This window comes from Myotis yumanensis, unplaced genomic scaffold, assembly GCF_028538775.1.
Source record: "Myotis yumanensis isolate MYYU_CA2020_CCGP unplaced genomic scaffold, mMyoYum1.0.hap1 SCAF_14, whole genome shotgun sequence".
Lineage (NCBI taxonomy): Eukaryota > Metazoa > Chordata > Mammalia > Chiroptera > Vespertilionidae > Myotis > Myotis yumanensis.
Window position 1 is genome coordinate 35,156,902 of NW_027223765.1, and position 25,482 is coordinate 35,182,383.

A 25,482-nucleotide genomic window follows, 5' to 3' on the forward strand; every position below is an offset into this window, starting at 1 on the left:
AAACAGGCCCAGCGAGGCAAAGTGATGTTGTCCAAGGCATACAGAGAGAGTTCAGAACAAGGATGCAGGTCTCCGGGCGCTGGCTGGGGCCCTTAGGCCTCTCGTCCTGAGGAGAGTGACATGTAACAAGAACGACATTCTAGGTACCAGACACTGGCACGGCATTGCCTCCTTTAACCCTCACAACATCCCTGCCAGAAAGGGCTCTTTCTGTCCATCTGCACAGATGAGGAAACTGGTCAGAGAGGTGGAGTCACTTGCCTGAGGCCACACTGCCAGTAACCAACCTTTCAGAAGTGAGCGGAGGATTTAAAAAACAAGTTTATTGATTTTATTGTTTGGAATATAAAAGTGAGTGGGGGAGTTGAGAACTAATGTAGGTGTGTCTGCCTGTTGGGTTAGTGCTACAAATAGGAGCTAGGGATGGAATCGGGTGAGAAGAGTGAATTGTGTCTTTTTGCAAAGAGCCATCTCTTTGTCCTTCACCTGGGCACCCAGAGTGGGGCCTCTGGACCCTCTAGTTTCAGCCACCCTTGTTAGCTCCAGTTCTGACCTCTCTGGTCCCAGTCTGGACCTTAGGGCAAGGGCTTGGGTTTAGCCACAGTGCCACCTGGTGGCTGATTTGCTGCCACCAGAGCCTGGGGGTTCATTCTTCCCTGGTAGAGACCAGAGCTAACCTGCCTGGTACAGAGGAAGAAAACCAAGGACTCTGGGTTTGATAGATCTGGCTTTGAATTCCAGCTTCGTCTGTGATGTTGGGAAAATTCCTGCACTTACCTATCCAGGTCTGTCTCCACATCTGTAAAATGAGAACAAATCACAGCTGCAGCGGTTGTTTTGAGGCTAATACTTGACCCTCTCCCAGGTGCATGGTAGGTACTCAACAAATGATACTGTAGGTGGTCAATAAATGGTACTTGCCTTTGCTCTGTTTGCTCTGATCCCTCTGTCCACCATCTGACTAGGGGCTCCCTCAGATCAGGCTCAGCCTCACTGCTGGGCTTCTCCTAAGTCACCCTTCTCTGAGGAGGCTCATGTTCCTGCTTAGACCAGGCTGCAAGACCCTTTGCAGTTGGAAGTGACTGGATTTGGAAAGAGACTCAAAAGGAAGGCAGAGAAAATTCCTGGGGGAATAAGAAAAGCCAAATGTTGGCTTGGCTTGACACACGCAGGTGGAGTTTCTCCAAAAAAGCCAAGCCTGCTCCAATCTCAATTGGCGAAGGTCATGAAATCCTTGGCCCAGGCCCAACTTGCCTGCTGCCTCTTGTGGTTTGCAATTCTGGCTAGGCACTCCCCCTCATCATTCACATTCACACCAGTTCCACTGTCTGTACCCGCCACCCCACCCCTGAAAGCATTTCCAACACCCTCCTCGCCTCTTCTTTCCTCAAGGCTGCATTCTGCAGGGTGCTCTTTAGAGTCATGCTTCCCACAAAGTGACCCCAAGGACCCCCTACAACTCTGAATGGCTCCAGTGCCCCAATAATCAAGGGTCCTAATCCTTTTTGTAATTCCTGATAGCCCTCTGGCTCTGAAGTGCTCCCCATGACCCTTCATTTTCCCCAAAGGTCTCCATAACTCTCATACTCACCCTCCAGTGAGCTCAAGGACCCCAGCACCCACTGAGGCTCCACCTAATTCTACTAGATCCCTAGATCTCCCCACCTCCCAGATCTCTAGGGGTCCCAATGGTCCCTTCCACCTTCAATGGCTCTCACTGGCCCCAAACATCCCCTTATCCATCTCAGTGAACTCTAGCAACACGTCTTGGGAACTATGAAATCTTTCAAAGTTTGTGTAAACAAAGGTGTTTCGAGGCTCCTGAAGACTTTCCCTACAGGGCCTCCGCCACCACCAATTGCTCTGTAGCCTTGAGTGAGCCAGCAATGCTGATGGTCGTGGTGGCATGCGGTGGCTCCCAGAAGTAAGCTGTGGCAAGTGCATGGCCTTGGAGCCAGAGACCCCCGGGCTGATCCGCAGCTCGGCCGCTAGCCAGCTCTGGGACCCAGGGTAGTGGACTCTGCTCCTCTGAGCCCGTCTCCTCATTGGTAGAATGTGAACACCACGTTGACCCACAGGGTGGCTGAGGGCATGGTACCACATGAAAGGGCCCAGCATGATTTCCAATGCTGAGTCTTCAATGCTTATTTATTCCCTTTCCTGTGGCTCTCCACTCTGGGGCAAGCTGGGCACTTGTTCATTGAAGCTGCTGCCCTGTGGAGCACCTACTCTGTGCCAAGACCTGCACCAGGTGCCATCCCTGATGAGCATGCTCCCCGTGCTCTATCAAAGAGATTGGGGAGGCCACCCCAGCCTCACAGCAGGTAAAGTTGTATTAGTAGAGCGAGGATGGGGATGACTTTTATTTCCACCCTCTGCCTCTAAAGTCATTTCTCTACCTTTGCTCAGGCTATTCCCTCATCTCAAGTGTCCTTCCCTGCCTGGAGGACTCTCCCCACCCCTCAGGTGCAGCTCAAGTCCCACATCCTTGGTTAGGTGGTTGGGTATGTGAGCTCTATTTAGATCCAGCAAACCAGGTCCCACCCAGCTCCTCGGCCTTTAGGTATACCTGATATCTCCTTGGACAATTTATTTAGTCTATAAACCTTAGTTTCTTTATATGAAAAATATTAATAATACTTACCTCTTAGATTTGTTGTGAGACTCCTGTGAGGTAATGCACACATGATACCATGATAGTAGGTATTCAATAAAGTTTTAAAAATATATTTTAAAATGTTTTTTTTTTATTGATTTTAGAGAGAGAGGGAGAGGGAGAAACATCAATGATGAGGATCACTGATTGGCTGCCTTCTGCATGCCCCCCACTGGGGACTGAGACCACAACCCGAGCATGTGCCCTGACTAGGAATTGAACCGTGACCTCCTGGTTCATAAGTCGATGCTCAACCACTGAGTCACACTGGCCAGGCCAATAAACAGTTCTTATTGCTAAACCTGGCATCCCCTGAGCTCTGGGTTCCTGCTTATAGTTTCTTATGGGGGTGGTTCTGACACTTCAGCTAGCCTGGAAGCTCTGAGAGCAGTGCATGCATTACTTCTCCAAGTATGTCCAACAAAGTGGGCCTTATTCAAGAGAGGCAGAGAAAGCCAGGAGTTGGCAACAAAGACTGACTTTGCTCCCTTGTGAGTAATGAGGTGCCCAGGCCAAGGGCTTATTTGATTTTTAACAGCATGAGAAGGAGCAGGGGGCTCAGTATGAAACACTGCAGAGGACTTCCAGGGGAATCCTGAACCAGCTATGTTCCCTATCTGGGTCTCATTTTCTTGCCATTCTATCTATGGCTAAACTGAGGCCCAGAGAAGTGGGTAGACTTGTACTGTGCCACACTATAGAGCTCAAAAAGCTGAGGCCGGCAAGGGCAGAGCCTAGAGCCAAACCTAGGCTGCATGCTCTGAATCCTCACCTCGTTCTCCCCACCTTGCCTGCCTCACACATGTAGGTCTGCCTCTGAGGACAGGTGCATGAGCTTTGTGGCAGCTATTGCTGTTGCTATTGTGAAGGGGATTTGCAGCCCAAGACACAGTAAGGCATAGTGATTAAGACTGGGTTTTGAGGCCAGACAGACCTGACTTCTCTTTCTGGTCCTGCTGTTTACTAGCTGTGTGACTCTGGGCAAAGGGCTTGACTTCTCTGTGCCTCAATTTCCCCTATCTGTAATGTGGGGAAAATCTAGATATATAAAAGCCGAAGCGACCTTTACGACCGAACGACCGGAATAACTGGAATGACCGGTTGACCAGTCGCTATGATGCGCACTGACCACCAGGGGGCAGACACTCAACGAAGGAGCTGCCCCTGGTGGTCAGTGCGCTCCCACAGCCAACCTCCCACAGGCAGCCAACCTATCCTGGTCACTCCCTCCGGCCGGCAAACCTCCCACGGTCCCTCCCCCCATCCGGCAGGCCCCGTCCAGCAGCTGGCAGGCTCCATCTGGTAGTCAGCAGGCCCCCAGGCCCCGGCCCGCAGCCCCTGGCTGGCAGCCGTCAGGCCCTGGCCAGCAGCTGGCAGGTTCCGGCCAGCCCGGCCCCGATTGGGACTATGCGAGACAGCCCCAATAGGCCCTGATTGCCGGCCAGGCCTAGGGACCCCACCCATGCATGGATTTCATACACTAGGCCTCTAGTAATAAATAGAGTGGGGGAAGTGCTTCCTTTATGGGATTGTTGTGAGGATTAAACAGATAGCTTATAAAGCACTTAGCACACAGTGGACATTCAATGCATGGCAAACATGAGGAAGGAAGTGTGATCTGAAACACCCCTGAGTGTTTCCAGTTTGTAACCCTCAGTTGAGACTGCAACCTCCAAATAAGGAACCAAGACACTTTTGCAGGAATAGCAGGGAGGCAATAAAAAACGGGAAGAAAATCGAAAGAGTATCACTTTGCTTATAGTTTGTTCATTCCTTTAATTTTTAAAAATGAGTAAGCAGACAACCGTGTGCCCTTTGAATACCCAATAAAAATGTTCATTATGTAAAACAGTACAACCTTTTTCATTTTTAATAATACTGTAAATATCTCAGAAAGGATGTATTGTTTCTAATGAATATCAAAAAAGTCTTCACAATGGTGTTTCCCTCGCCCCCACATTTCCCTCCCCACCCCCCACAAAGTTACCCAAATACTAGTAGGAAATTACAAAAAACAAAGAACACAGGCCCTCCCTCCGCCCTGCCCTGTTAGTCGTGTTAAGTGAGTGAGATGTTAAGTGGTGATGTATGTACAGTGCAGTGCGTGCCAGGAGGCTGCGGGCTGAGCGTCCGTGGGAGCCGTGGGGGGAGAACCGTAGCAGCAGCAGCAGGGAGACGCCCTCCCCAGGACCTGTTGGGAGAAGAGCAGACAACAGCGGACACGAGCAGGGGGCCCAGCTGAGCCCTGATCTTCCTGGGTCCATTTCCTGGGTCCACCAGATCAAAGAGCTCAGGGAGGGGCCAGGCAGGCCTGGCTGTGTGTGCAAAAGGGGAACCAGAACCAGGTGTCCCACCTGCCTGGGCAGCACTGGACATCCCTCTCAGCAAACGTGGGCTCAGATGGGGGCAGTGCCCAGAGCAGAGAAGCTGGGAGCTTGGGAACTTCCGGATGAGTCAATCGCACAGGTTTGTTACAGGAAACGTAAGCCTCAGTGTGGACAAAGCTTGCATTTCCACCAAATAAAATTGGGAACATAAAGGAAAAGGACAAAGAATGCCCCTTCCACCCTGGCTGGTTTGCTCTGTGGTCAGAGCGTCTGCCCATGGACTGCAGGGTTGTGGGTTTGATTCCTGGTCAAGGGCACCTACCTTGGTTGCAGGTCATTCCCCGGCCCAGGTTGGGGCACGTGCAGGAGGCAACCAGTCGACGTATCTCTCTCACATCGATGTATGTTTCTCTCTCTCTCTCTCTCTCTCTCTCTCTCTCTCTCTCTCTCTCTCCCTTCCTCCCTCCCTCCCTTCCACTCTCTCTAAAGATCAATGGAAAAAATATCCTTGGGTGAGGATTAAAAAGAAAGAAAGAAGAATGCACTTTCCCTTTCCCCCAATAACTCAGAATCCAAGGTAGAGGTTTGATGTAAAATCCAATTAAAGAAAAAGGAGAGCGACCATCCAGAGAGCTATGAAAGGAGCCAACCTTCCCCAGAGCCCGGGCCTGCACAGAGGAGGGGCAGGGAGCCCAGTCTGCCCTTCCTAAGCACTGAGGCTTCTCAGCACCTGGGAGAGAGGCTGCAGGAAGGCTCCCCAGAAAAGGGTGGGGAAGAAGCTTCCTCAAGGTTCCAAGGTTCTGCTGGTGACAGGAAGGAGGGGGAGGAACGGAGGTACCAGGACGGCAGAGGAGAGAGGAGGGCCTGCCTGGGACAGCCAGCGGGAGAAGATGTGGCGGGGGCTGGAGGATGAAACCAGGCTCCAGGCCCCCATAGCTCCTTCTCCTGAGCGGCTGGGGGAACGTCCTACAATGCAGGTCCTTCCTGGCTGGGACATCGGCCGGATGTGCAGCTGCAAGAAGAATAGAGGCTGCTTCCTAAGCCTGAAAACCAGTGCCCAGGCAACCCCAGCCAGTGCCACTGAGGGTGGAGAGGCAGAGCTGAGGGTAAGAGAGGCAGAGCTGAGGGTGAGAGAGGCAGAGCAGGAGGAGCCCATCAGGGGTCAGAACATGGCTGGTCTCCAGAGGACGGACCACCACGGATGAAATCAAACTAGAGTTTTGGGGAAAACACACATCACCACCACATTGTTTCCATGATAAACTTGATTTAAAACAAGCCGGTGGAGGGTGGGTGCAAGGATGACTACCTGAGAATCTTCAGAAGCATCCAAGATGAAAGGCAGATCTGCAAGCCAGCAAGGCATCAGCAAGAATCCCCCAGAGAGGCTGCCAGGCGGGGAAGGACCTCGGGATCACCTGGCCCAGCCCTCGCATTTAGGAGACAGGGAAACCGGCCCAGGGAGTGGAGGGGCGTCCCCAAGTCACTCAGTAGGACCAGGGGACTTTTTCTTCTCGGACACAGCCTTGCTGTCTGCAAACCCACTGCTAAGAGGTTGGGGATGGGGAAGGGAGGGTTTGAAGGAAAAACCCCCACTCCTGGAGGTGGCGAGGAGGGGGGGCAGCAAAGGGCAGGGACAAACATGGGGCATGGACTGGCTGAATAAAAGGCTAACAGGAGGACAGGCATCGCTCCCACCCCACCTGCCCACAGCCTGAGTATAAAAATTTGATCATATGATACATTTTTTTCTTAACCCCTAGAAAACACCGGTTAAAAGTGTCCTAGCACAAGATTCCGCTAGTCCCTGTACAGTATTAACTCTTCGTAATGTTACTTACATGATAATTGGGGGCGAGGAGGGGAATGTGACTTTAAAACAGTGTACACAGCCACCTTAAAATTAACTTGTTAATAAGTCCTGTGCAAAACGAGCAAGCCTCTATCATTAGGTGAAGTACGCTTTCAGGTGTTCTCTTATACACCCGGGGGAGGAGAAGGAAGCAGAGGCATCCGAGGTGGCAGGTGGACACTCAGAAGTGCGTCTCCTTCTCTGTGATGGCGGCAATGGTCCCATCGCCCTTGAGTTTGGCGTCACAGTCATTAACCATCACCGTCCGTGGGCCTGCCCCAAGCTTGCCTCTCATTTTCAGATCAGCACTGGGGATCACCAACTTCCGGAATTTCTAGGTGGTTGGAGTGGAGGAGAAGAGCTGTGTGAGAGCGGCTGCCAGGGTCCTGGGGCCTGCCTTGGCCTCTCCCAGCCTCACAGTGAACACCGGGGTTGGGGGGAGGGATAGCTTGGAGTAATCAGATTGAGGTCCAGGCCCCAGTTCTGCCACTTAGAGCTTTCCTGGTAGTGAAGTGAGCTCCCTGGGACTCAGTTTCCACATCCAGAAAATGGGGACAATGGAGATACCCACTCCTGGCATTTGGTGAGGAGCAGGGGGTGCAGAAGCGCTCAGCCTGTACCTGGCCCACTGTAGGTGACTAGGACGAGATCAGGACCGAATGCCCCACCCCTTCCCTCTGAAGAGAGAGAGCAGCTGGTCCGAATCACTGAGTGGCCACTCACTAACTGTTTTGGGCAAGTCATTTAACTTCTGTGAGCTTCCTTTTCCTCATCTGTGGAATGGGGTAATAGTACCTGCTGGCAGAGCTATTGTGAGGGTGAGCAAAGGCATCTCTAGGGCTTTCTATAGTGACTGCTGGATAAATGGAAGCATTTCCCACAAAAGGGATGTCCTCCTGCTGCCACCACCCAAGGGAGCATGTGTGTGCGCCACTGCTCCCTGGGCCGCCACTGGAAGGTGCAGAACTATCACTAGTGCCAACACTCAAAGCCACAGCCTCATGCCACCTTGTGGCGTGGCTGGCACCGGGCTGGGCACGAATGGAATGGCTATTGCCCCACTATACTGATGAGGAAGTGGAGGCCACAGGCAGACTCACTCCTGCCACCACAGCCCTGCCTTGGGGCTCCCATACCTCAGCTTCCTGTGCGTCCCCTGGTTCCCTCGAGGGAAGAAACCAGGCCAGGATTTAAGAGATCTTTTCTGGGCATAAACCCTTTCCCCAGAAAGGCTGGGAAGACGTTTGGGTGACTGATTTCTCATGATCAAGTTTCTGTTTTTCTCTTTCAGATCCTGCCAGGCTGAAGAGGCTGAACCTACGTTGCCCAAGTGGGGTTAACAGGCACGGCACCAGGCTCCTGACACAGGACAGGAGTTGACAGCATGGACTTGGGAACCAGGCACCTGGTTTGAACCCAGATCTACCATTTAACCGGGGCACAAAAACAACCTCTCTGTGCCTCAGTTTCCTCAGGCGTCAAAGGGGGATACTTCTGGTACATGCCTTCTAGGATTATCCCAAGGCTCAGATTAGTTGATTTAGCCACAAATTAGCATAGGATATCTATATTCACAGCAATTCTCCGAGGTAAGGGCTATTGACCCCAATTTTCCTTCCAGATCCTTCCTGCCAGTTGGCAGAGCCTTCTGGAAATGGAGGGGGAGTGGATGAACTGACACAAGTTCTCCCAGTAGGAAGGGCTGGAAACCTCCGAAGACTTCACTGTCTTTCATAAGCCCCATCTCTGTGCAGCAGATATGAGAGCTTAGAGAGACAGAGGGAGCTCAGCGAAGTGGCCGCTCCCTCCTCTCTCCCTCCCCTCCAAGGCAGGCCTGAGAAAACCTGGAGGACTCTTCAGGGGACACTGGCATTTCTAGATACCGGAAGGCCGCTGGGAGGCTGGGTGGGGCCTGTGGTGGCCGAGGTGTTAAGGCTGCAGGCCCACTCTCCCCTGGATATGTTTGGTCCCAAATCAGAATTGACCAACTGCCCTTGACCCACATTTCCTGCAGGTGCCGAGGAGCCTGACTCACTCTGGGAGCACAAGCAGGCTTGCTCCTTTGGGCTGGATGCATAGCTTTTTCTGGAGCCCAGGCCCCTTGGTGAGCAAGCAGGCTAAGTGAAGCCAATTCTGAATAAGCAATCACATTCGGGTGTCTGCACAACCCCCCCTCACCCCCATCTCCCTCTGACCTTGTCCTGGGAGACCAAGGTCAACCCCCAAGATCCCTGGCGTGATAAGGCCCACAAATGAGTGCAATCAGCTGAGCAGAGGAACGAGCCTGTAAAAATCAGGGGATGAGAGCACAGACTTCCCAGCCTCTGCTTCACCACTTAGAGGCTGTGTGCCCTTGGGTAAGTTGCTTCACTTCTCTGTGCTTCAGCTTCCTCATCTGTGAAATGGGGACAATAAGAGCTTGCACCTCATAGGACTGCTATGAGGATTAAATGTCTCGGTGCTTGTAAACGGCTTAGAATAGCGTCTGGCACACTGCAGTTTGCTAACTGAGCGAGAAACTGACTCAAACCATCTGATCCGCCAGCAGGTGGGAAATGAGAGTAAACAGAGAGCGAGTGCTCTGGAAATAAGATGGCCTGGGTTATAATTCAGTCTGCCACCAAGAGACCACATACTGCACCATTCCATTGAGAGGAAGTGTCCAGAACAGGCAAATCCGTGGAGACATGTGGCTGTCTGGGGGTGGGAACAGGGTTAACTGTGAATGGGCTGGTGGGATCTTATTGGGGTGAAGAAAATATTGTAAAACTGATTCATGGTGATAAACGAACTATGCTGAAAGTCACTAAAAAAATCATTGAATTGTACTCCCCAAATGCATAAATTTTATCATACTTAAACATACTTCAATACCATTATTTGACAATTTTTGGTTTCCACTGTAGAAAATAGTATGGAGTTTCCTAAAAAAATTAAAAGTAGAACTACTATATGATCCAGAAATTCCACTTCTGGGTATTTATCTGAAGAAAAGAAAAATACTAGCTTGGAAAGATATATGCACCCCATGCTCATCACAGCATTATTTACAAAAGCTAAGATATGGAAGTAACCTAAGTGTCCATCAATGAACGAATAAAGAAAATGTCACACACACACACACACACACACACACACACACACACATTATTCAGCCATAGGAAAGGAAATCTTGCTATTTGTGACAACATGGATGGAACTTGAGGACATTATGCTAAGTGGAATAAGTCAGAGAAAGCTAAATACCATACGATTTCACTTATATGTGGAATCTAAAAAAACAAAACAAACAACCGAGTTCACAAATGTAGAGGACAGATTAGTGGGTGTGCAAAATGGGTGAAGGGGGTCAGAGGATACACACTTTCAGCTATAAAATAAGTCTTGGGCATGTAATGTACATGTGACCACAGTTAATTAATACTGTGTTTGCATATTTAAAAGTTGATAAGAGAGCATATCTTAAAAGTTTTCATCACAAGAAGAAAACTGTAACTATGAGCAGCATCGAACAGACTGTCAAACTACAGCGGGAGGCTGGGGAGGGTTGGGGGCGGGAGGCGGGGGTAAGAGATCAACCGAAGGACTTGTATGCATGCATATAAGCATAACCAATGGACATAAGACACTGGGGGGAAGGGGAGGCCGGGGGAATGTCAAGGGGCGGGGGGAAGGAGACATATGTAATACTCTTTGTAATACTTTAAGCAATAAAACAAAATTAAAAAAAAAGAAAACTGTAACTATGTGTAGTGATGGATGTTAACTAGACTTAATGGGATCCATTATGTTGTACACCTGAAATGAGTATAATGTATACCAATTACATCTCAATAAAAAATTTTGGTTTGCTAATTTTTGGCTGTGTGACAATTTCTCTGAGCTTCAGTTTCTTTACCTATTAAACGAGAAAATGATGCCAGCACTCTGATTTGCTCTGCGGACTAAACGAGAAAACCTGGCAGGGTGATGACATGGGATAGGTAGCAGTCTCCAAATATTAGATCCTCTTCCCTTGCCCTGGGAATGGGGTCCTTAATGCATTAACGAAACAGCAAGCGCTAACCTGGTCACTCTCTGTTCCAGGTCCTGGTCTAAGTGCTTTCCCTATATGAACTCACTGAGTCCTCACAAAAACCTCTGTAAGTTTGGGACTATCACTGTCCCCATTCTACAGATGAGGAAACTGAGGCGGAGCTCAGAGAAGCAGGCTCAACCCCACTTCTGCGTAGTGGTCATGATGAACACCTATCAAGGAGGATCTGACTTCCCTGAGAGACATATGGGAGGTTGCTCTCATCCCACCCATTGCCCAGATGAGGAAACTGAGACCCAGAGAGGTGCCCACTGACTCAACCCTGCTCACCAGCCTGTCCAAGGCAGAGCCAAGCCCCGCCCTACACCTCAGGCCTCTCGGGCCACCCTTGCTCTTTCTTCCTCCCATCTCACCTCGAGCAGCGTCCCCTCTGTCTTCCACAGCTTGATGAAGATCCAGAGGGGGATGCAGAGCATGGAGGACAGCGCCATGCACCAGCCTATGCCATAGCCCCAGGCAGGGTAGGTGTAGACGTTGTTATACTTGAGGGGCTTGTACTTGACCAGAAAGAAGATGAAGATGCTCTGCAGAGAGATGGGGAGAGGTCCCTGGGGCCAGTGTGCAGGAGGCCAGGAGTGGAGAGGATCTACCCCATGTGCCAGCCTTGGGGAGGCAAGGCTCTGCCCTGGTCCACAGGGAATGTGAGGCCCATCCCACCAGCAGAAGACACACAGGGAAAGGACCCCCCACAGATCCCAGGACCTCACTGGGGCTGTGGGACTCTTCTACCCCCCAGGAGCCTCTGCCCAATCAGGATTTTTATTTTTCCTAGCTCTTTCTTAGGTCTGGTTTCAAAGCTGCCTTTCAGAACTACAATGGTCGGTGAAGATGCTTTGAGATACTTCCAGTGCCAAGAACTGGGTGAAGAGCAATGGGTTGTTTCTTATTCAACATCAGGTCATGAAGGCCTCTGATTCCACGGTCTGGTCAGAGGGCAGAGGGGGAGCCCCAACGCTACCCTCAGTTGTGCTGCTTTCGGAGTTAACAACAAAGCCAAGTGTCTCTCATAGAGGCAGGCCACAGCCACCCAGTTGCAAGTATAGAGCCTGAGGCTCTGAGAAGAGGGGTGACACGGGCAGAGCACGGACCTCAGGGAGGCCCCTCCTTCGCCAAGCCCAGGTGCTTCAGACTTTCTAAGCGCACAGAGGGTCACCCAGGTGATGTCACCTCCTCAGTTCTAGCTCAGCCAGGTCTGGAGTGGAAAAGAGGGTGGGTGTGTGGTCACTTACCGCACAGATCCCGGGGGTCACGACCTTCCAGCACCATTTAATGAGTGACAATGGCCGGTAGCCAATCATGTCTTCGATGTTGTCATAGAAGCGGTTGCTTCCTGTTCAGAATAAAACAGGCACACGCCCGAGAATTTGTACAAGACTCCGAGGGAAGGCAGGAGGGTTTGCGTTCCCCAGCTGGACACAGACAAATCGTGGCAGGGACCTGGGTCATTACTGCTTAAAACTCCCAAGATGTCATACCTATGTGAGGTTTCGGGAGGAACTACAGAAGGAGGGATTCTGATCTGCTATTGGGAGGATCCCTCCTGACCTTGGACAGTGAAGCCCAGGAAACGGTGAGGAGTCTGTGGGAGAGAGGTGGAAAGTGGTCTCTGGAGAAGCAGGGTGAGGTGCTGGCTGACTTGCATGGAGGCCAGGGCCTGGCTGGGCTGCTAATGAGCAGAGTGGCTGCAAGGGCCAACTTCACAGTAGGAATATCCATCATCATCAAATGTCCAACTCGTTCCAGGAACAGGAGGACCAGAAGGCAGGTATTTACTGAGGGCCAGGCAATGTGCTGCCTGCTTTGCCTACATTATCTCCTACTTGGAGAAATAATGATGATGATGATCCCATTTTGCAGATGGAAAAACCGAGTCTTAGGGCAAAAGAATTGGCCCAAGATCATAGTCCCTAAACCTGAAACCCCTCTCTGTGTTGTGGGGGTATAGAAGCAGGAATGTGGGAAGGGTCAAGGAGTCTCTGAGGGGAAGGAGGATGAGGTTGACATTGATGGAGACGGGCCACAGAGAACGTGAGCCCACCCCTGCTGTGGGCGCCTGTGTCCTGGGCACTGATGCCACTGAAGTGTGGGCGGGCTTGGCCGTGACTCACCGTACACCCAGCCGATGCAGACACACTCAAAGATGGCCACAAAGAGAAGGCACATCCCACTGGCGGCATAGGAGTCAAAGAGCTGGAAGATGTACATGCCACCCTATGGGGTGAGAGGGCAGACACATGGACAGAGAAATGGACAGACACATGAGGGAGCAGGATCAGCCAGCTGGCCTTGGGAAGGGCCCTCTGCTCTGCCTTGTGCCTACCATCAGCCAGGAGTCACATCCACCAGGGCAGACTGCTTCCCCTTAATCCCTAGAACATTGCACCCTCTCCCCCTGGGAACCCCTAAGACACCATCCTCTGGGAATTGTTGGGATCATAATGATTTTTCTTGTCTTTGCTCCCCAGTGCTAGAAACAACACAGGAAATCAGAGACTGGAGGTTGGGCAGCCTTAGCACCTCTCCCTAATGGCGCTAACAGCCTCCCTGCCTCCTCCCCAGCCTCAACCTCTCCAATCCTTCTGTGCACCAGCTTTCACAGGGACCTTGCTAATATGCAAATGCAACCATGCCACTCCACAGTTTGATACTGCCCGTTGGCTTCCTTAAGCCTGCCAATCAGGACTGCCCTCCTCACTTGGCCTCACCACCCCTTACCACCAGCCACCCTCAACATGCTCCCTCCTGGACAGACTGAGGCACAGTCTCACTGCTCTGCCTTTGACCATGCTGCTCCCTTTCACTTGTAAGTTCCTTCAAAGCTCAGCTCAAATGCTCCCTCCTCCAAGAAGCCCTCCCTGACAGCCTCATTATTTCTTTGGGCTTCCACAGCATGTTTTTATGAACTCAGAATTTAAAAAAGTATTCCCCTTTCAGTTGGTGCTGAGCTCCGCCTGGGAAGGCACACCAGTCCTCTTTATGGCCCTCATTACAGAGCCTGGCTCACAGCGGGTCCCCTGTAAGTGCAAACTGAATTGTGCAGAGTGAGAGACCATGGAGGAGGGACTCTGACTGGCTTGCCTACACTGTGTCCCCATTTTGGCCCAGGCTTGGCACAGTGAGGTGAGCAGTCAATTTTTATAGGAATGACCGGGGCCAGTTCTGTAATATACAAATCTGTGATGATTAAGTTCAGTGGGAGGCCCAGGAGGTGCACACTCAGCTGACCTATTACAGGGCAGGCACTATTGTCACCCCCCATGTGCACATGGAAAAACGGAGCCACAGAGCAGCAAGAACACTTGCTGAACATCATCCAGCTAGCCAGTCATAGGGCCGAGGAGTGAACCCAGGTGGCCATGCCCTTAACCACCCACTATACTGCCTCGGTGGAACATAAGACATTTGTGGCCTATTTTTTCCCTAGAGCTGAGCTTTAAATGTCTATAAATGAGGGAGAAGCTCTTGCCAGCAATTACTGTGAAGGCCGAGGCCGACACGGCCCATTTGGCAATTTGAACTTCCCCTGTGTGATTGCACAGATATTCCTCTGTGGAGGCAGGAGGTCGACATGTGAAGTCATGGTCTCGGGCAGTCAGGTGTTGGCTCCCTGCAGGGCCCTGGGGGCTGCCAGGCACCCTTGGGCGGACCGAGGCTTCAGGTGGAGGATGGACATGAAGGCTCCGAGAGCTGGCGGTGCCCAGGGCCAGAGGCCACAAGGACCTTGCATTGCCTGTGCCAAGCCAGTGCTGCCCATGCCAATGCCTGCTCTTGCAGTCTTGTCCTCATCAGCCTCTTTAACTCATCAGGTTCACCCCTAATTTGTGTGTGACAAAAGACTCTGCATAATTAATCAGCACTTAATGAGGCCCTGCTCACAGCAGCCCCGGTTCCTCTGCCTGGGGAGAAGCGAGATGGCAAGAAGAAGTGCCACACCATTCATTTGCTCAAACACTGATGATCACTCCCGTTAATGTGACAATGACTAGGAGCAGTAATCACACCAGCCACCTCGCAGCAAGTGCCCACTCCAGCAGGCCCTGGGGGGCTAGAGCCAAGCAAGGTCTCTCTGTGGACCGCAGGGTCTGCTGGGGGCAACAGGTTACAGTGGGAGGGAGGCTGGGCTGAGCTGGGAAAGAAGTGCTGTGGGGAAGGAAAGCAGAGCCGGCTTCCAGGAGGCAGCAGCCTTTGGCTGAGAAGTAGAAGATGAGGAGGTTCAATGGGCGGACCTCGGTATTACAGCAGCTACTTTGACTGATTCTGCGTTTCCTCATTTCTTCCCATGTTTCTTATAAACCTCTTCTTGTCGCTAAGCAACAGGCTCCCTCTCTCTCTCTCTTTTTTTTGCCTTTTAAATTAATTTTTTTTAGTGAGGGAGAAAGATACCTAATGTCACCTTCCCAAGGTACTTGAAAAGTATTTATGAGCAGGATGGCTGCAGGAGGGGGAGAGAAACATGACTTTATGGTGCAGTCTTAATTTGAGGGTCATGATGAACCCCTCCTCACCCACAGGCCCCATTGGAGACAAGAAGATGGGCGCACAGGAGGCCTGGAGCTAGAACACCGCGTCTGAATGTGCCAAACATCATCGCGTGTGTCTGTCCTCAGCGATGCTCCAGAAAAGCCTGCTTTGAACTCTAGCCCAATAACAGTAACTAGTTGAAGTTACAAGTGACTGTTGGGGTGGCCCATGCATCAATCCCAGCATCCCCTCTGTGAGCTTTATTCCTCCCTGGTCATGACAGTAGTGACCTTTAGCTGAGCATTTACACAGCAAGGCACTGTGCTGAGACTCACTGAGAACTTCCGTGCAATTCCCACAACACCCCATTGGGAAGATGAAAGACCCGAGTCACAGAGAAGGCACTAGACCTGGCTGGGTCACACAGCTACTCCATTCCAGCCTGGGAGATGACATAGACCTGCCCAACCCAAAGCCCAGGCACTTCACCCCGGTGCCTGTCCTCCATTAACACTCACCTCCGTTAACATCACGAGGCCCAGAAAATAGGAGACGACCGACAGGGCCAGGATCAGCAGCTCCCGCCGATAGCCCCTCCGGAAGACCTTCGGGTACATGTCCACCACGGCGGTCACAAGGCTTTCCACACACACAAACTGCATGGGGTAGACACGATGGTGTGAAGCCCAAGGAAAGGGGGATTTCAGTGGCCCTGGCCGTGGCGATCACAGCAAGCCTAACCCTGGGCTTCCTCCCCACGGGGCTTACCTTCGTTCCCACACTCACTCACAGGGACGAGGGCCCGGGAATAGCAGCACCAATCCCAGCACTTACAGGCCTCCAGGACCCTGAGGCTCAGAGAGGGGAAGTAACCTACCCAAGGTCACTCAGCAAGGAAGTGGCAGCATCAGGACCTGAACTGGGGTCTGCTGACTCTAGTACTCCTTCTCCCCCATGCTGCCTGCCAAAGGCCTATGTGCTGGGCCCTGTCCTGGGGTCAGTGACTTAAATGAGATCCAGCCCCTGCTTGTGAGGAAGACAGGAGTCCCGAGAGCTGAGTGCTCTGTGGGCGGCAGGCTCTGGTCAGTCTCTGCAGGCAGGCAGCACTTGACTTGCTCATTCTCCAGGCCTGTGACAGTCCCCCATCCTTTGCTTCTGGGTGGAGGCAATCAGAGCTAAAGCAGCCCCCAGTCCCTGTGTTGCCATGGCGTGAGTCTGGGGTGGGGAGGGGAGGGGGAGTGAGCAGAACCATTTCTTGGTCCCAAATCCTTTGATTCATTTTACCTCCTCAGGAAAGGCACCTGCATCCTCACTGTGCAAAGGGACTTAGCACAGGGAGGGGAAGTGATTAGCCTAACGTTACACAGTGGGCAAGGGGTGTGGGGCAGGGACTTAAACCCAGCCCAGACTACTTGGCATCTCTGAACCTCAGTTTCTTCATCTGCAAATGAGAATAACAAAAGGAGCCCCCAGCCTGTGTGATTATTGTGACAAAGAGCTGAGGACAGAGCCCAGGCACAAAGCAAGTACAGCATGTGGGGGTGAGCAGAGCGGCCATCTGCCCTCCATGCCAAACCCCCTCACCCCCTAGCAAACACAGCATCTCAGCCCAGTTGCTGGCCCAGCTCAGCCCAGAGACTCACAGAGCCAAGGCCCCACCCCACTTTCCTGCGCCCAGGCGAGCCTGTCACTGACTCACACAAGCTGAGACCCCTTCTGAGGCCTCTACCACAACAACGAGGGGAAGATTAGGAATGACAATGGAGGGAAGATTATCAGCAGAAACACCCGGTGCTTCAGCAGCTCGGCCTGGCTTAGTTTCTGAGAAACCATCCAGGGAAAGAAATTGGACTTGGATGGATTGACAGACACACCGGCCATGGGGCTTGGTGCAAAGTGACTCGCACAAGGTCATGGTGATGGGCAGCACCTTGCAATAGACCCCAGTCTGAAAGAAGAGCCAGGAGTTGGCTGGAGGACATTCTCCGGGGCTCTTAGGGGAACCAGCTGCGATGGAGCAGTGGGGCAAAGGTCGATTTCTGGGACTGAAGAGCCACTGAAGGCTACAGGATTCTGGCTGAAAAACCAGGAGAGGATTGGGAGGACAGGCTGGGGGAGGGTTACAGTGTGAGAGGATGTAAGTGCATGCATCTGTGTGAGATACATGACAAACTGCTAGTCCTAACTATACACCCTTCACTGAGGAAGGAAGACTGCCAAGTGGAGGGCGGACTGAGACAGCCCTATAGGAACTGACAGCAGAGGCAGGCAGGTGAGATGTGGGGGATGGGGAGCTGGTGGTGGCACTGAGGACCAGGGGGGCTGCCTGGGGCATGTCATGGTGGCCTCAATACAGAGATGGAGGAGGAGAGGAGATGCTTTCCTATGTCCCTGTGTCCTCCGTGATTTGGTTGAGACAGGGACACATGCTAGTTGGGCTAAGATATCTCTAATCACTGCCCACCTCCTGAGCATTTCTTCTGCTTTGCCAGGTGGTGCCATTGGGCACAGGTATTTGCAAGAATGGAAGTATTTAACAGTGTTTTAAAAACTTGAACTGTGAGTTGGGAATTCCAGGTAAGGAAAAGAGTGTTTGGGAAGACCTGGAGGGACTCAAGTAGCTATGTTTGGGGGTGATTGTGGAGGCCACCCAGGGGATGGAGGGTGTGCTGGCAGGAAAGCAGAGTGGGGACAGAAGGCAGGGTCCTGATGACCAGGACCAGGAGGTGGTGACTAGGCCCAAGAGCCTCCCTGCCCTCCCGGCCTGGGCTGCCCCCTTCCTCTAGCACCTTACCTGGCTGTCCAGGCCCAGGAAGATGAGCATCATGAAGAACAAGGTGGCCCACAGTGGGGACAGAGGCATCATGGTGACAGCCTTGGGGTAAGCGATAAAGGCCAGGCCAGGGCCTGGAGAGGAAGCAGAGAGACAAGGCGCTGGGTGGAGTTCAGTCCCTCGTTCATTGTGCTTCTAATCCATCCTGTATTGATGCTTCCTTTGTGCCAGGTGCTGTGTCTAACTCTCACTCAACTCACTTAAATCTCCCAACCACCCCATGTGGTTGGTACTATTATGATGCCCATTTTGCAGATGAGCTAGCAGAGGCATAGAGAGGAAAGCCAGGGTCTGCAAGGGTCAGGATTCGAACCCAGGATGGTCTAACACACAGACCTTCCTCTGAACAGACCTGTCTCTACTATTTATCATCAGGGCGAGAAGCATTCTTATGAAAATGCAGGTTCTCAGGCCCAACCTAGATATTCTGACTTGGTCAGTCTGTGGTGAGGCACATTCTGCCTGGCCACCAGCGGAGGACCCGAGAGAGCACCTCACAGAGGTGCTGTAAGGACTTGGTGAGGTAGCGTATGAGAAACAACCATCCCAGGATGACACTCAACCAACTGAGCCACACCCATCAGGGCCCACCGGACATTCTTGTAGGTGAAAAACCATTTTAGACTTATCTGAGATGAGAATCTAACTCTGTCGTGTAAACACAAACGATTTTTGTACTTTTTAATATATATTGAATTTTTCCATAATTCAAACATCATGCAAATCAAGGGAAGAATCATTCACCATTTTGCACACCTCAGCAGCAATAACCCTGCCTATAGTGTGATACAAACACACAGCAATCTATACTTAAGAATGTCACCCTCATGATGAATCTGCATCTAGAAAAGGAAAGGGAGAGAGAGGCGCTTTGAGCAGTAGGAACAGCATGTGCAAAGGCTCTGGGGTAGGAGGAAGTGAGCTATGCCACAGAAGTGAAAGCAGGCTACTGAGGTGGGGCAGAGTGAGCATGGGGGGAACGAAGCGGGTGGGGAGGGTGGGGAGGCCACAGGAGCGTGGGGCCATGCTAAGAGGTTAGCTCTTCGAGGAGCCAACGAAGGCTTTATATTAGAGAAGGACAGGATCAGACTGACACTGTGGAAAAAACTACTCTGCAGGGCAGCGTATGGAACAGAGGGGTCACAGTGGAGGCAAGAAGGCCAGTGAAAGGTGCCTGCAGTCATCCAGGTGAGTGGTGACGGTGGTCTGGGCTGGTGGGGACAGTGGAGTTGGGGAAAAGTGGATGAAGAGGAGCAGCGTTGAGGAGGCAGAATCTGCACCATGAATGGGGTTGCCACAATGAATGCGGGCATGACTGGCATTAAGTAGATGAAGGCCAGAGAGGGCAGGCGCCCTGTGCTGCTCCCGAAAAATGTCCCACCAGAGAGTATTATTTTTTAATGTTTTTACTAATTTTAGAGAGAGAGGAAGAAAGAGGGAGAGATGCTTGGATTCTGCAGTGAGGAGGTGTCAACGTTTCTCTCTCAGGTAATTCCCAGGATCCTGTTAGAGGACAGATGGTGGATCACCTCCTGAGACCTGCCCCAGGAGAATGTGCTGAGGAGAAAGATAATATTTTCAGTGTAACCACCACCCAACCCCTCACCAACCTTTGGCACTTACCTGACTCTGCCACCTCGGCAATAGGTACCCCCTGCTCATATGCCATGAAGCCCAGGACCGAGAAGATGGCAAAGCCGGCCACGAAGCTGGTTCCGCTGTTCAGACAACAGAGCATGATGCAGTCCCTGTGGGGAAGCAGTGAGAGGGGCTCAGGTCAGAGGGGGTGGCACAGGCTGGAACATTCTGTCTGAGCACCATGCTGTCTTGTGTGTGGGCAGGGCAGTGAGAGCACAGATAGAACCATTTGCTGATGAAGCCCTGGTGGTTCAGAGGGGTTAGGTGGCTGGCCCATGGTCGCACAGCTTCTGCTGCACTTCTAGATGATAAGTAGGTCACAGACGAGAACATGGAGCGTGAGTGGGAAGGGAGGCAGCAGAGAAATGACAAATGGGAAAATGCACAACTAGTAAGAAAACACTTGGAAACAAACCACTGCCCCCCTCGTACTCCCCACCTCCCCCACCCCAAGTCCCCGGCAGGAGAGGAAACCATGGAAAGCAGGAGAGGATTGATTTTCTAGGAGCTCAAAAAAGGAGGCCAGAGAAACCTCTGAGAAATGGCTGCTTCTCAGACAGGGAGCACCCACGGGCTGCATACTGCAAGCTCTCCACAGCCTCAGGCGAAGACATCCCTCCTGGCCAAGCTTTCTACCAGAGCAGCAGCCACAGACCTCACTGCTCAGTCCCTGCTCTGCTGCTGCTAGAAAGCAGCCCTTCCAGGTAGGCCCCTCATAGATTTATCGGAGCAGTGACCGTACTCTCTTCCAATGTCACAATGAGCACTAGATTAAGAACAGATTCAAACTCTCACCTCCTCTTCTCTTGACACTATACTTTTTGTAATACAACCAAAGGGTACATAAATGTCGGTGACTGTAACACCCTGTTGTCTTGTAATGGCTCTGAGAATCAAGGGCATAGTGGAGAGAGCACTAGACGGGCTCAGGGTTCCAATTCTCTCTGCAATATATTTTCTCTGGTCCTGATCTCACCAGCTATAAGACAAGGTGCTTGGGTAGATTCAATCTATTGACTCTTGGGCCTTGTGACAGATTAAATCATTTTCCAGCAAGTAGCTGATCCCTACCTTCTTCCTTGAGCTGGAGAATATCTGATATGTGACTTGCTTTGGCTAATGGATATTAGCAAATATAATACAAACAGGGGCCACAGATATACTAGTACTGGTGTGATTTGATTTGTCCTTTATCCCTTCTGTGATTTGCCATGAGAAGAACTTCCACAGGAGAACTGCTGTCCCTGCAGCCTGAACCCAGAATGTACCCATGTAGATCAGACTTGAGCCTGGCCTGGACCCTGGAGCCAAACCCATTCAACCCACAGCCCTAAGGAGAGCTTCCCCCGCTGACCAGCAAACTTAGGTGCAATAATAACAAATGCTTGTGGTAAGCCACTGAGTTTGGGGGCTGTTTATTACACAGCATTATTGTGGCAGTGAGTGACTGCTACAGGTTCCTTTAAAGAACTCTCCTGGCAGTGTGGACGTAGGATGGACTGGTAGACATGGGGACTTTATCTGCAAGCCTGATGTACCACCTCTCAAAAGGAAATTCAGCTCACCCCAGGGTCAGGCAGAGTTACTCCTAGGATTGGAATAAATCTGCTCCTCATGCCTGTTTCTTGACCCTGACTATCCAACAGTGGGAAACAAGGTGGTATTGGCGAGGAAAACGATTTCTCCATATCCTCTGGAATTCTGTATCATTTGGATTTGCACTGTGTCCAGTCCTGTGCTAGGGTTTTTTGAACACCATATCACAGAATCCAGAGGCTCAGGGAGGAGGTTTCATAGTCATGAGGTGGTGAAGTTGAGATGTGCATCCATTTATCTCAGACACCAAAGCCCAGGCTTTTTCTACCAGTTACACAAAAAAGATTCTCCCTAAGAATTTAGATTTCCAAACCCTGACTTGTGGATAATTGTCTCTGGGCATCATATGGTTGCTGAGAAACAACTGTTCCTTATCACAGTCCCCATCTTGCCCCAGAGGCCTCATGAGCGGTTTCCTTACACCACAGGGAGGCTCTGAGATGACCTGAGGTCCCTTCCAGTCCTGTGCCCTGCAGCCCCCACCCTCAGAAGCTTAGCTGCATGAAGGGAGAACTTTCCCCACCTGGTTTGCTCTGTCTCCATCCCTCTAATTCCTCCCCCACAGGGAACCTTTTAGGTGAAAAGCTTATGTAACAAGTGCTGTGAAATTGGCAGCAGCTGAGCCAGCTTTGAAGACCTCCAGAAGCTATTATGCTGTCAGAAGAGAGGGTACTAATTTACTCCCTCTGAGTTGGGAAGACCTGCTAGCAAACAATTTGGAAAAGGAAATAAAACAAGCCTTCCTATTTGGCAATGTCACTTAGGGGACTGAGTTTCCTCGGCTGATGGGAGGAAGAGAACCCTGCCTGTTGGACGGGGAAGCAAAAGGGATGATGAGGGACCAGCATATTCACACATGTGCTCAGTGGGGAAGAAAGTTGCCCCTGCCTCTAGACACAGCCTGACAACCAGGCAGCCTTGGCCGAATCTGCGCCAATTGCTGTAGCTGGGAAAGAACTGGTCATGTCTGGTAATGAGGAATAGAAAGACCAGGTTCAAAGCCACATTCCATCACTGGCAATGGGAACACAAGTGATGTACCCTCGGGCCTCAGTTTTCTCATCTGCATAATGCTGTGGCCCTTCCATGCTTCCTTACATGCCAGCCAGCACTACGCTATGCTTGAGGGATGATGGCACAAGAGAAGAGCCAGTCCACGTCCTCATGAGCTGACAGCCTGGTTGGAAGTGACTGACAGCGACCAAGTGATTTCCTCAGTGCCCCGCACAGAGGGCCAGCGCTGAACACTGGCCGCTGAAGTGCTGATAAGTGTATGCAGACAGCATCCCTCTCCAGTATCCCAAGGGGGTCACACTCAACCTGGACTTGAGGTTGCTGTGCTGCTCTCCCTGTCCCACGGCCTTTCCCTTCCTATCCATGGTTACCACTTTGTGCTGTGGCTCACTGAGTGCTTTACCTCTCACCATCCCTCAGAGCCCCCTCCCCGAGAACACCATGGAGGTAGAAAGGATCTTATGGACAACCTGGCCTGACCTCTGTCCAGCCATACCTAATTACCTGTCTACCCAAAGGCCCACAGGAACAATACACTTGCTGCCTAATTGTGTACTGGATTCCACAACAGCTTTGCTTTTCTGCATGTTGGGCCTTTCACTTCCTCAGATTCCCCAAGTTACAAACTATAGAATTGGGCTATGCCACTGCTGCCTGTATCTCCCAAGGTACCAATTCTGGTGTCTCACACTTGATAGACACGTAATGCAGACAGCCGACTGAACAAACTGGTTAATAAAGTATCACAAAGCCAGCTTTCCGAGAGGATGCCACCCCCTGACCACAAGTCGGGGGGAGAGGCTAGACATTCAGTTCTATCACCAATGGCCAACGGTTTAACCAATCATGCCTATGTAATGAAGCCTCACATACATGCACACAACACCAAAAGGGTGGGATTTAGAGAGCTTCCAGATTGGTGAACAGGCGGAGATTTGGGGAGAGGCACTCAGAGAGGGCATGGCAGCTCCATCCCCTCCTCCACCTCCCCTGCCCTATGCATCTTTCCCATCTGGCTGTTCCTGAGTTACATCCTTTTATAAGAAACCAGTAATCTAGTGAGTACAATGTTTCCCTGAATTCTGTGGGCCATTCTAGCAAATTAATTGAATCCAAATAGGGGGTCATTGGAACCTCCAATCTATAGCCAGTCAGTCAGAAGCACAGATGACAACCTGGTCTTGCAAGTGCGGTCTGCAGCGGGGAGGGGCAGTCTTGTAGGACTCAGTCCTTAGCTTGTGGAACTTGATGTTATCTCTGGTGCTATCTCTGATACTGTCTATAGTGTCAGAATAGAGTTGAATTGAAGGACACCCAGCTGGTGTCTGAGAATTGCTTGGTATGTGTGGGGGGAAATCACACACCGGAATTTTATTCCTAGTTTTAGAATGGTTCCTCTTAAACAATATTTAACTTTTTAATCAGTCTGAAACTTATTATGGTGCATATACGAGACAAAGTATGAATATCTATCTTGATTATCCCCTCCAATACTTCCGCTGTCTCAGAATCATTTGCTGAAAAATCCTTCCTTTCTCAACTAGCCTGTGATCAGAGGTGGCTTCATTGCCGTTATTCCATGAGTTTATGCTGGAATAAGGAGCTCTTGGACTCTAAGGAAGAGATGTGCTATCCAGCCATCCCGAAATATTCACTTACTGTGACCAGGCAGTAAGTTCAGGGATGCAGAGACCTCAGCCAACAGACCATGGGCCTAGACTTAGAGGCCAGGATGCAAATGTCTGCTCCACCATGCACTGCTGGGTGAACTTGGCAAGTCCCTGTCCCTCTGTAAGTCTCACCCTTGCGGCAGAACTCAGACTGCTGGCCTGGGAGGCCAGACAGCCAAAGTCAGACAGCCTCGCTCACCTCCCCATGTGCCCCCTCCTCGTGCTGGATGTGGGCAGCTGTAGAAGGCCTGAGAGGGCCCTGGAAGTTCCCTACTGACAAATGAGAAGGGGCAGGAGCAGGTTTATGAACAAAAGGCAGAAGTACAAGGCCCTTGGTGTCAGAAGACCTGGGTTCAAATCCCAACGTAGCCACTTACTAGCTATTTGACCCGGGCAAGTCACTTATCTACCCTGGGAAAAGGGTGAGATGGAGGCCTGGGTAAGATTCCAGAGTGGATTCCTTTGCATCCTGGAATGCACTCTGATCATATTTGTTATTCTCCCAGCTCCTCCATGGCCTACTCTTTGATCCTGGTGCAGGGAATGGCTGAAAAATAGCCCATCGGTCTGGCTCTGCAAGGTGGGCTCTGCAAACATGAGCTAGCTAGGCCGAGCGGAGAGCTCTCAGGGTTTGGTGAAAGCCAACAGGGCCCAGGGAAATGCTTACCTGTAGCAGTTGTTGTTGTAATTGTTATAACTTCCCAGAGCAGTCAGACAACCCAGACAGATGGCATAGGAGAAAAAGATCTGCGTTCCAGCATCCACCCAGACCTGCAGAAAGGCACAAAGAAGTTGGCACAGAGAGAAGTCGGCTCTGTTCTCTGAAATCCCCCATCCATACCCACCCTCCAATGAGACTAGACAAAGGGATACCCAAACTTCCTAACCTTCTTAGGAACATGTTTTTTAGAAGTTCTACTCTTGGGGACCACTTGATTAAATATAAATTTCCTTAATTAATCCCAGAATTTTTCAGAGGTTATGGGTAATAGTTCACTCAATATTAAGAACTTGGATGTTTAGATCCCAACTGTGAAACCATGGAAAAGTTACTTAACCTTTCTGAGGCTTAGTCTCCTCATCGGCAAAGTAAGGAGTGAACTTCCCCTTCAGGTGTGTTGAGAGGATTCATGCGATATGGAGTGTTGCTCCTGAGACTGGAGCATACTCATTGGCTTGCTTAACCAAGATGAGTGATTTTTCTCCTTTGTGATTAAGACTACCATGAGAAGACTGCTAGAGGGTTCTGTTCAGGGTTCTGTCCAGCTATGCCAATAGGAAACCCTATGAGCATAAGAAGTGGCAAAGGGACAGCAAGAGAAGGGGAGGGCCCACCAAA

General features: G+C 51.2%; 1 protein-coding gene across 1 annotated transcript in view; it reads right to left on the minus strand.

Annotated features, from left to right (window-relative positions):
* Nucleotides 1-4,407: 4,407 nt before the first annotated feature.
* SLC6A11 (solute carrier family 6 member 11) overlaps nucleotides 4,408-25,482 on the minus strand; it is a 105,005-nt gene continuing 83,930 nt past the window's right edge. The window contains exons 7-14 of the mRNA XM_070433630.1: nucleotides 24,811-24,914; nucleotides 19,849-19,973; nucleotides 18,187-18,299; nucleotides 15,911-16,048; nucleotides 13,040-13,142; nucleotides 12,161-12,261; nucleotides 11,285-11,455; nucleotides 4,408-7,169 (exon numbers count right to left, since the gene is read on the minus strand). Coding sequence (XP_070289731.1) covers nucleotides 7,017-7,169; nucleotides 11,285-11,455; nucleotides 12,161-12,261; nucleotides 13,040-13,142; nucleotides 15,911-16,048; nucleotides 18,187-18,299; nucleotides 19,849-19,973; nucleotides 24,811-24,914 — 1,008 coding nt within the window. The 3' untranslated portion in view covers nucleotides 4,408-7,016. The remainder of the gene's footprint in view (nucleotides 7,170-11,284; nucleotides 11,456-12,160; nucleotides 12,262-13,039; nucleotides 13,143-15,910; nucleotides 16,049-18,186; nucleotides 18,300-19,848; nucleotides 19,974-24,810; nucleotides 24,915-25,482) is intronic.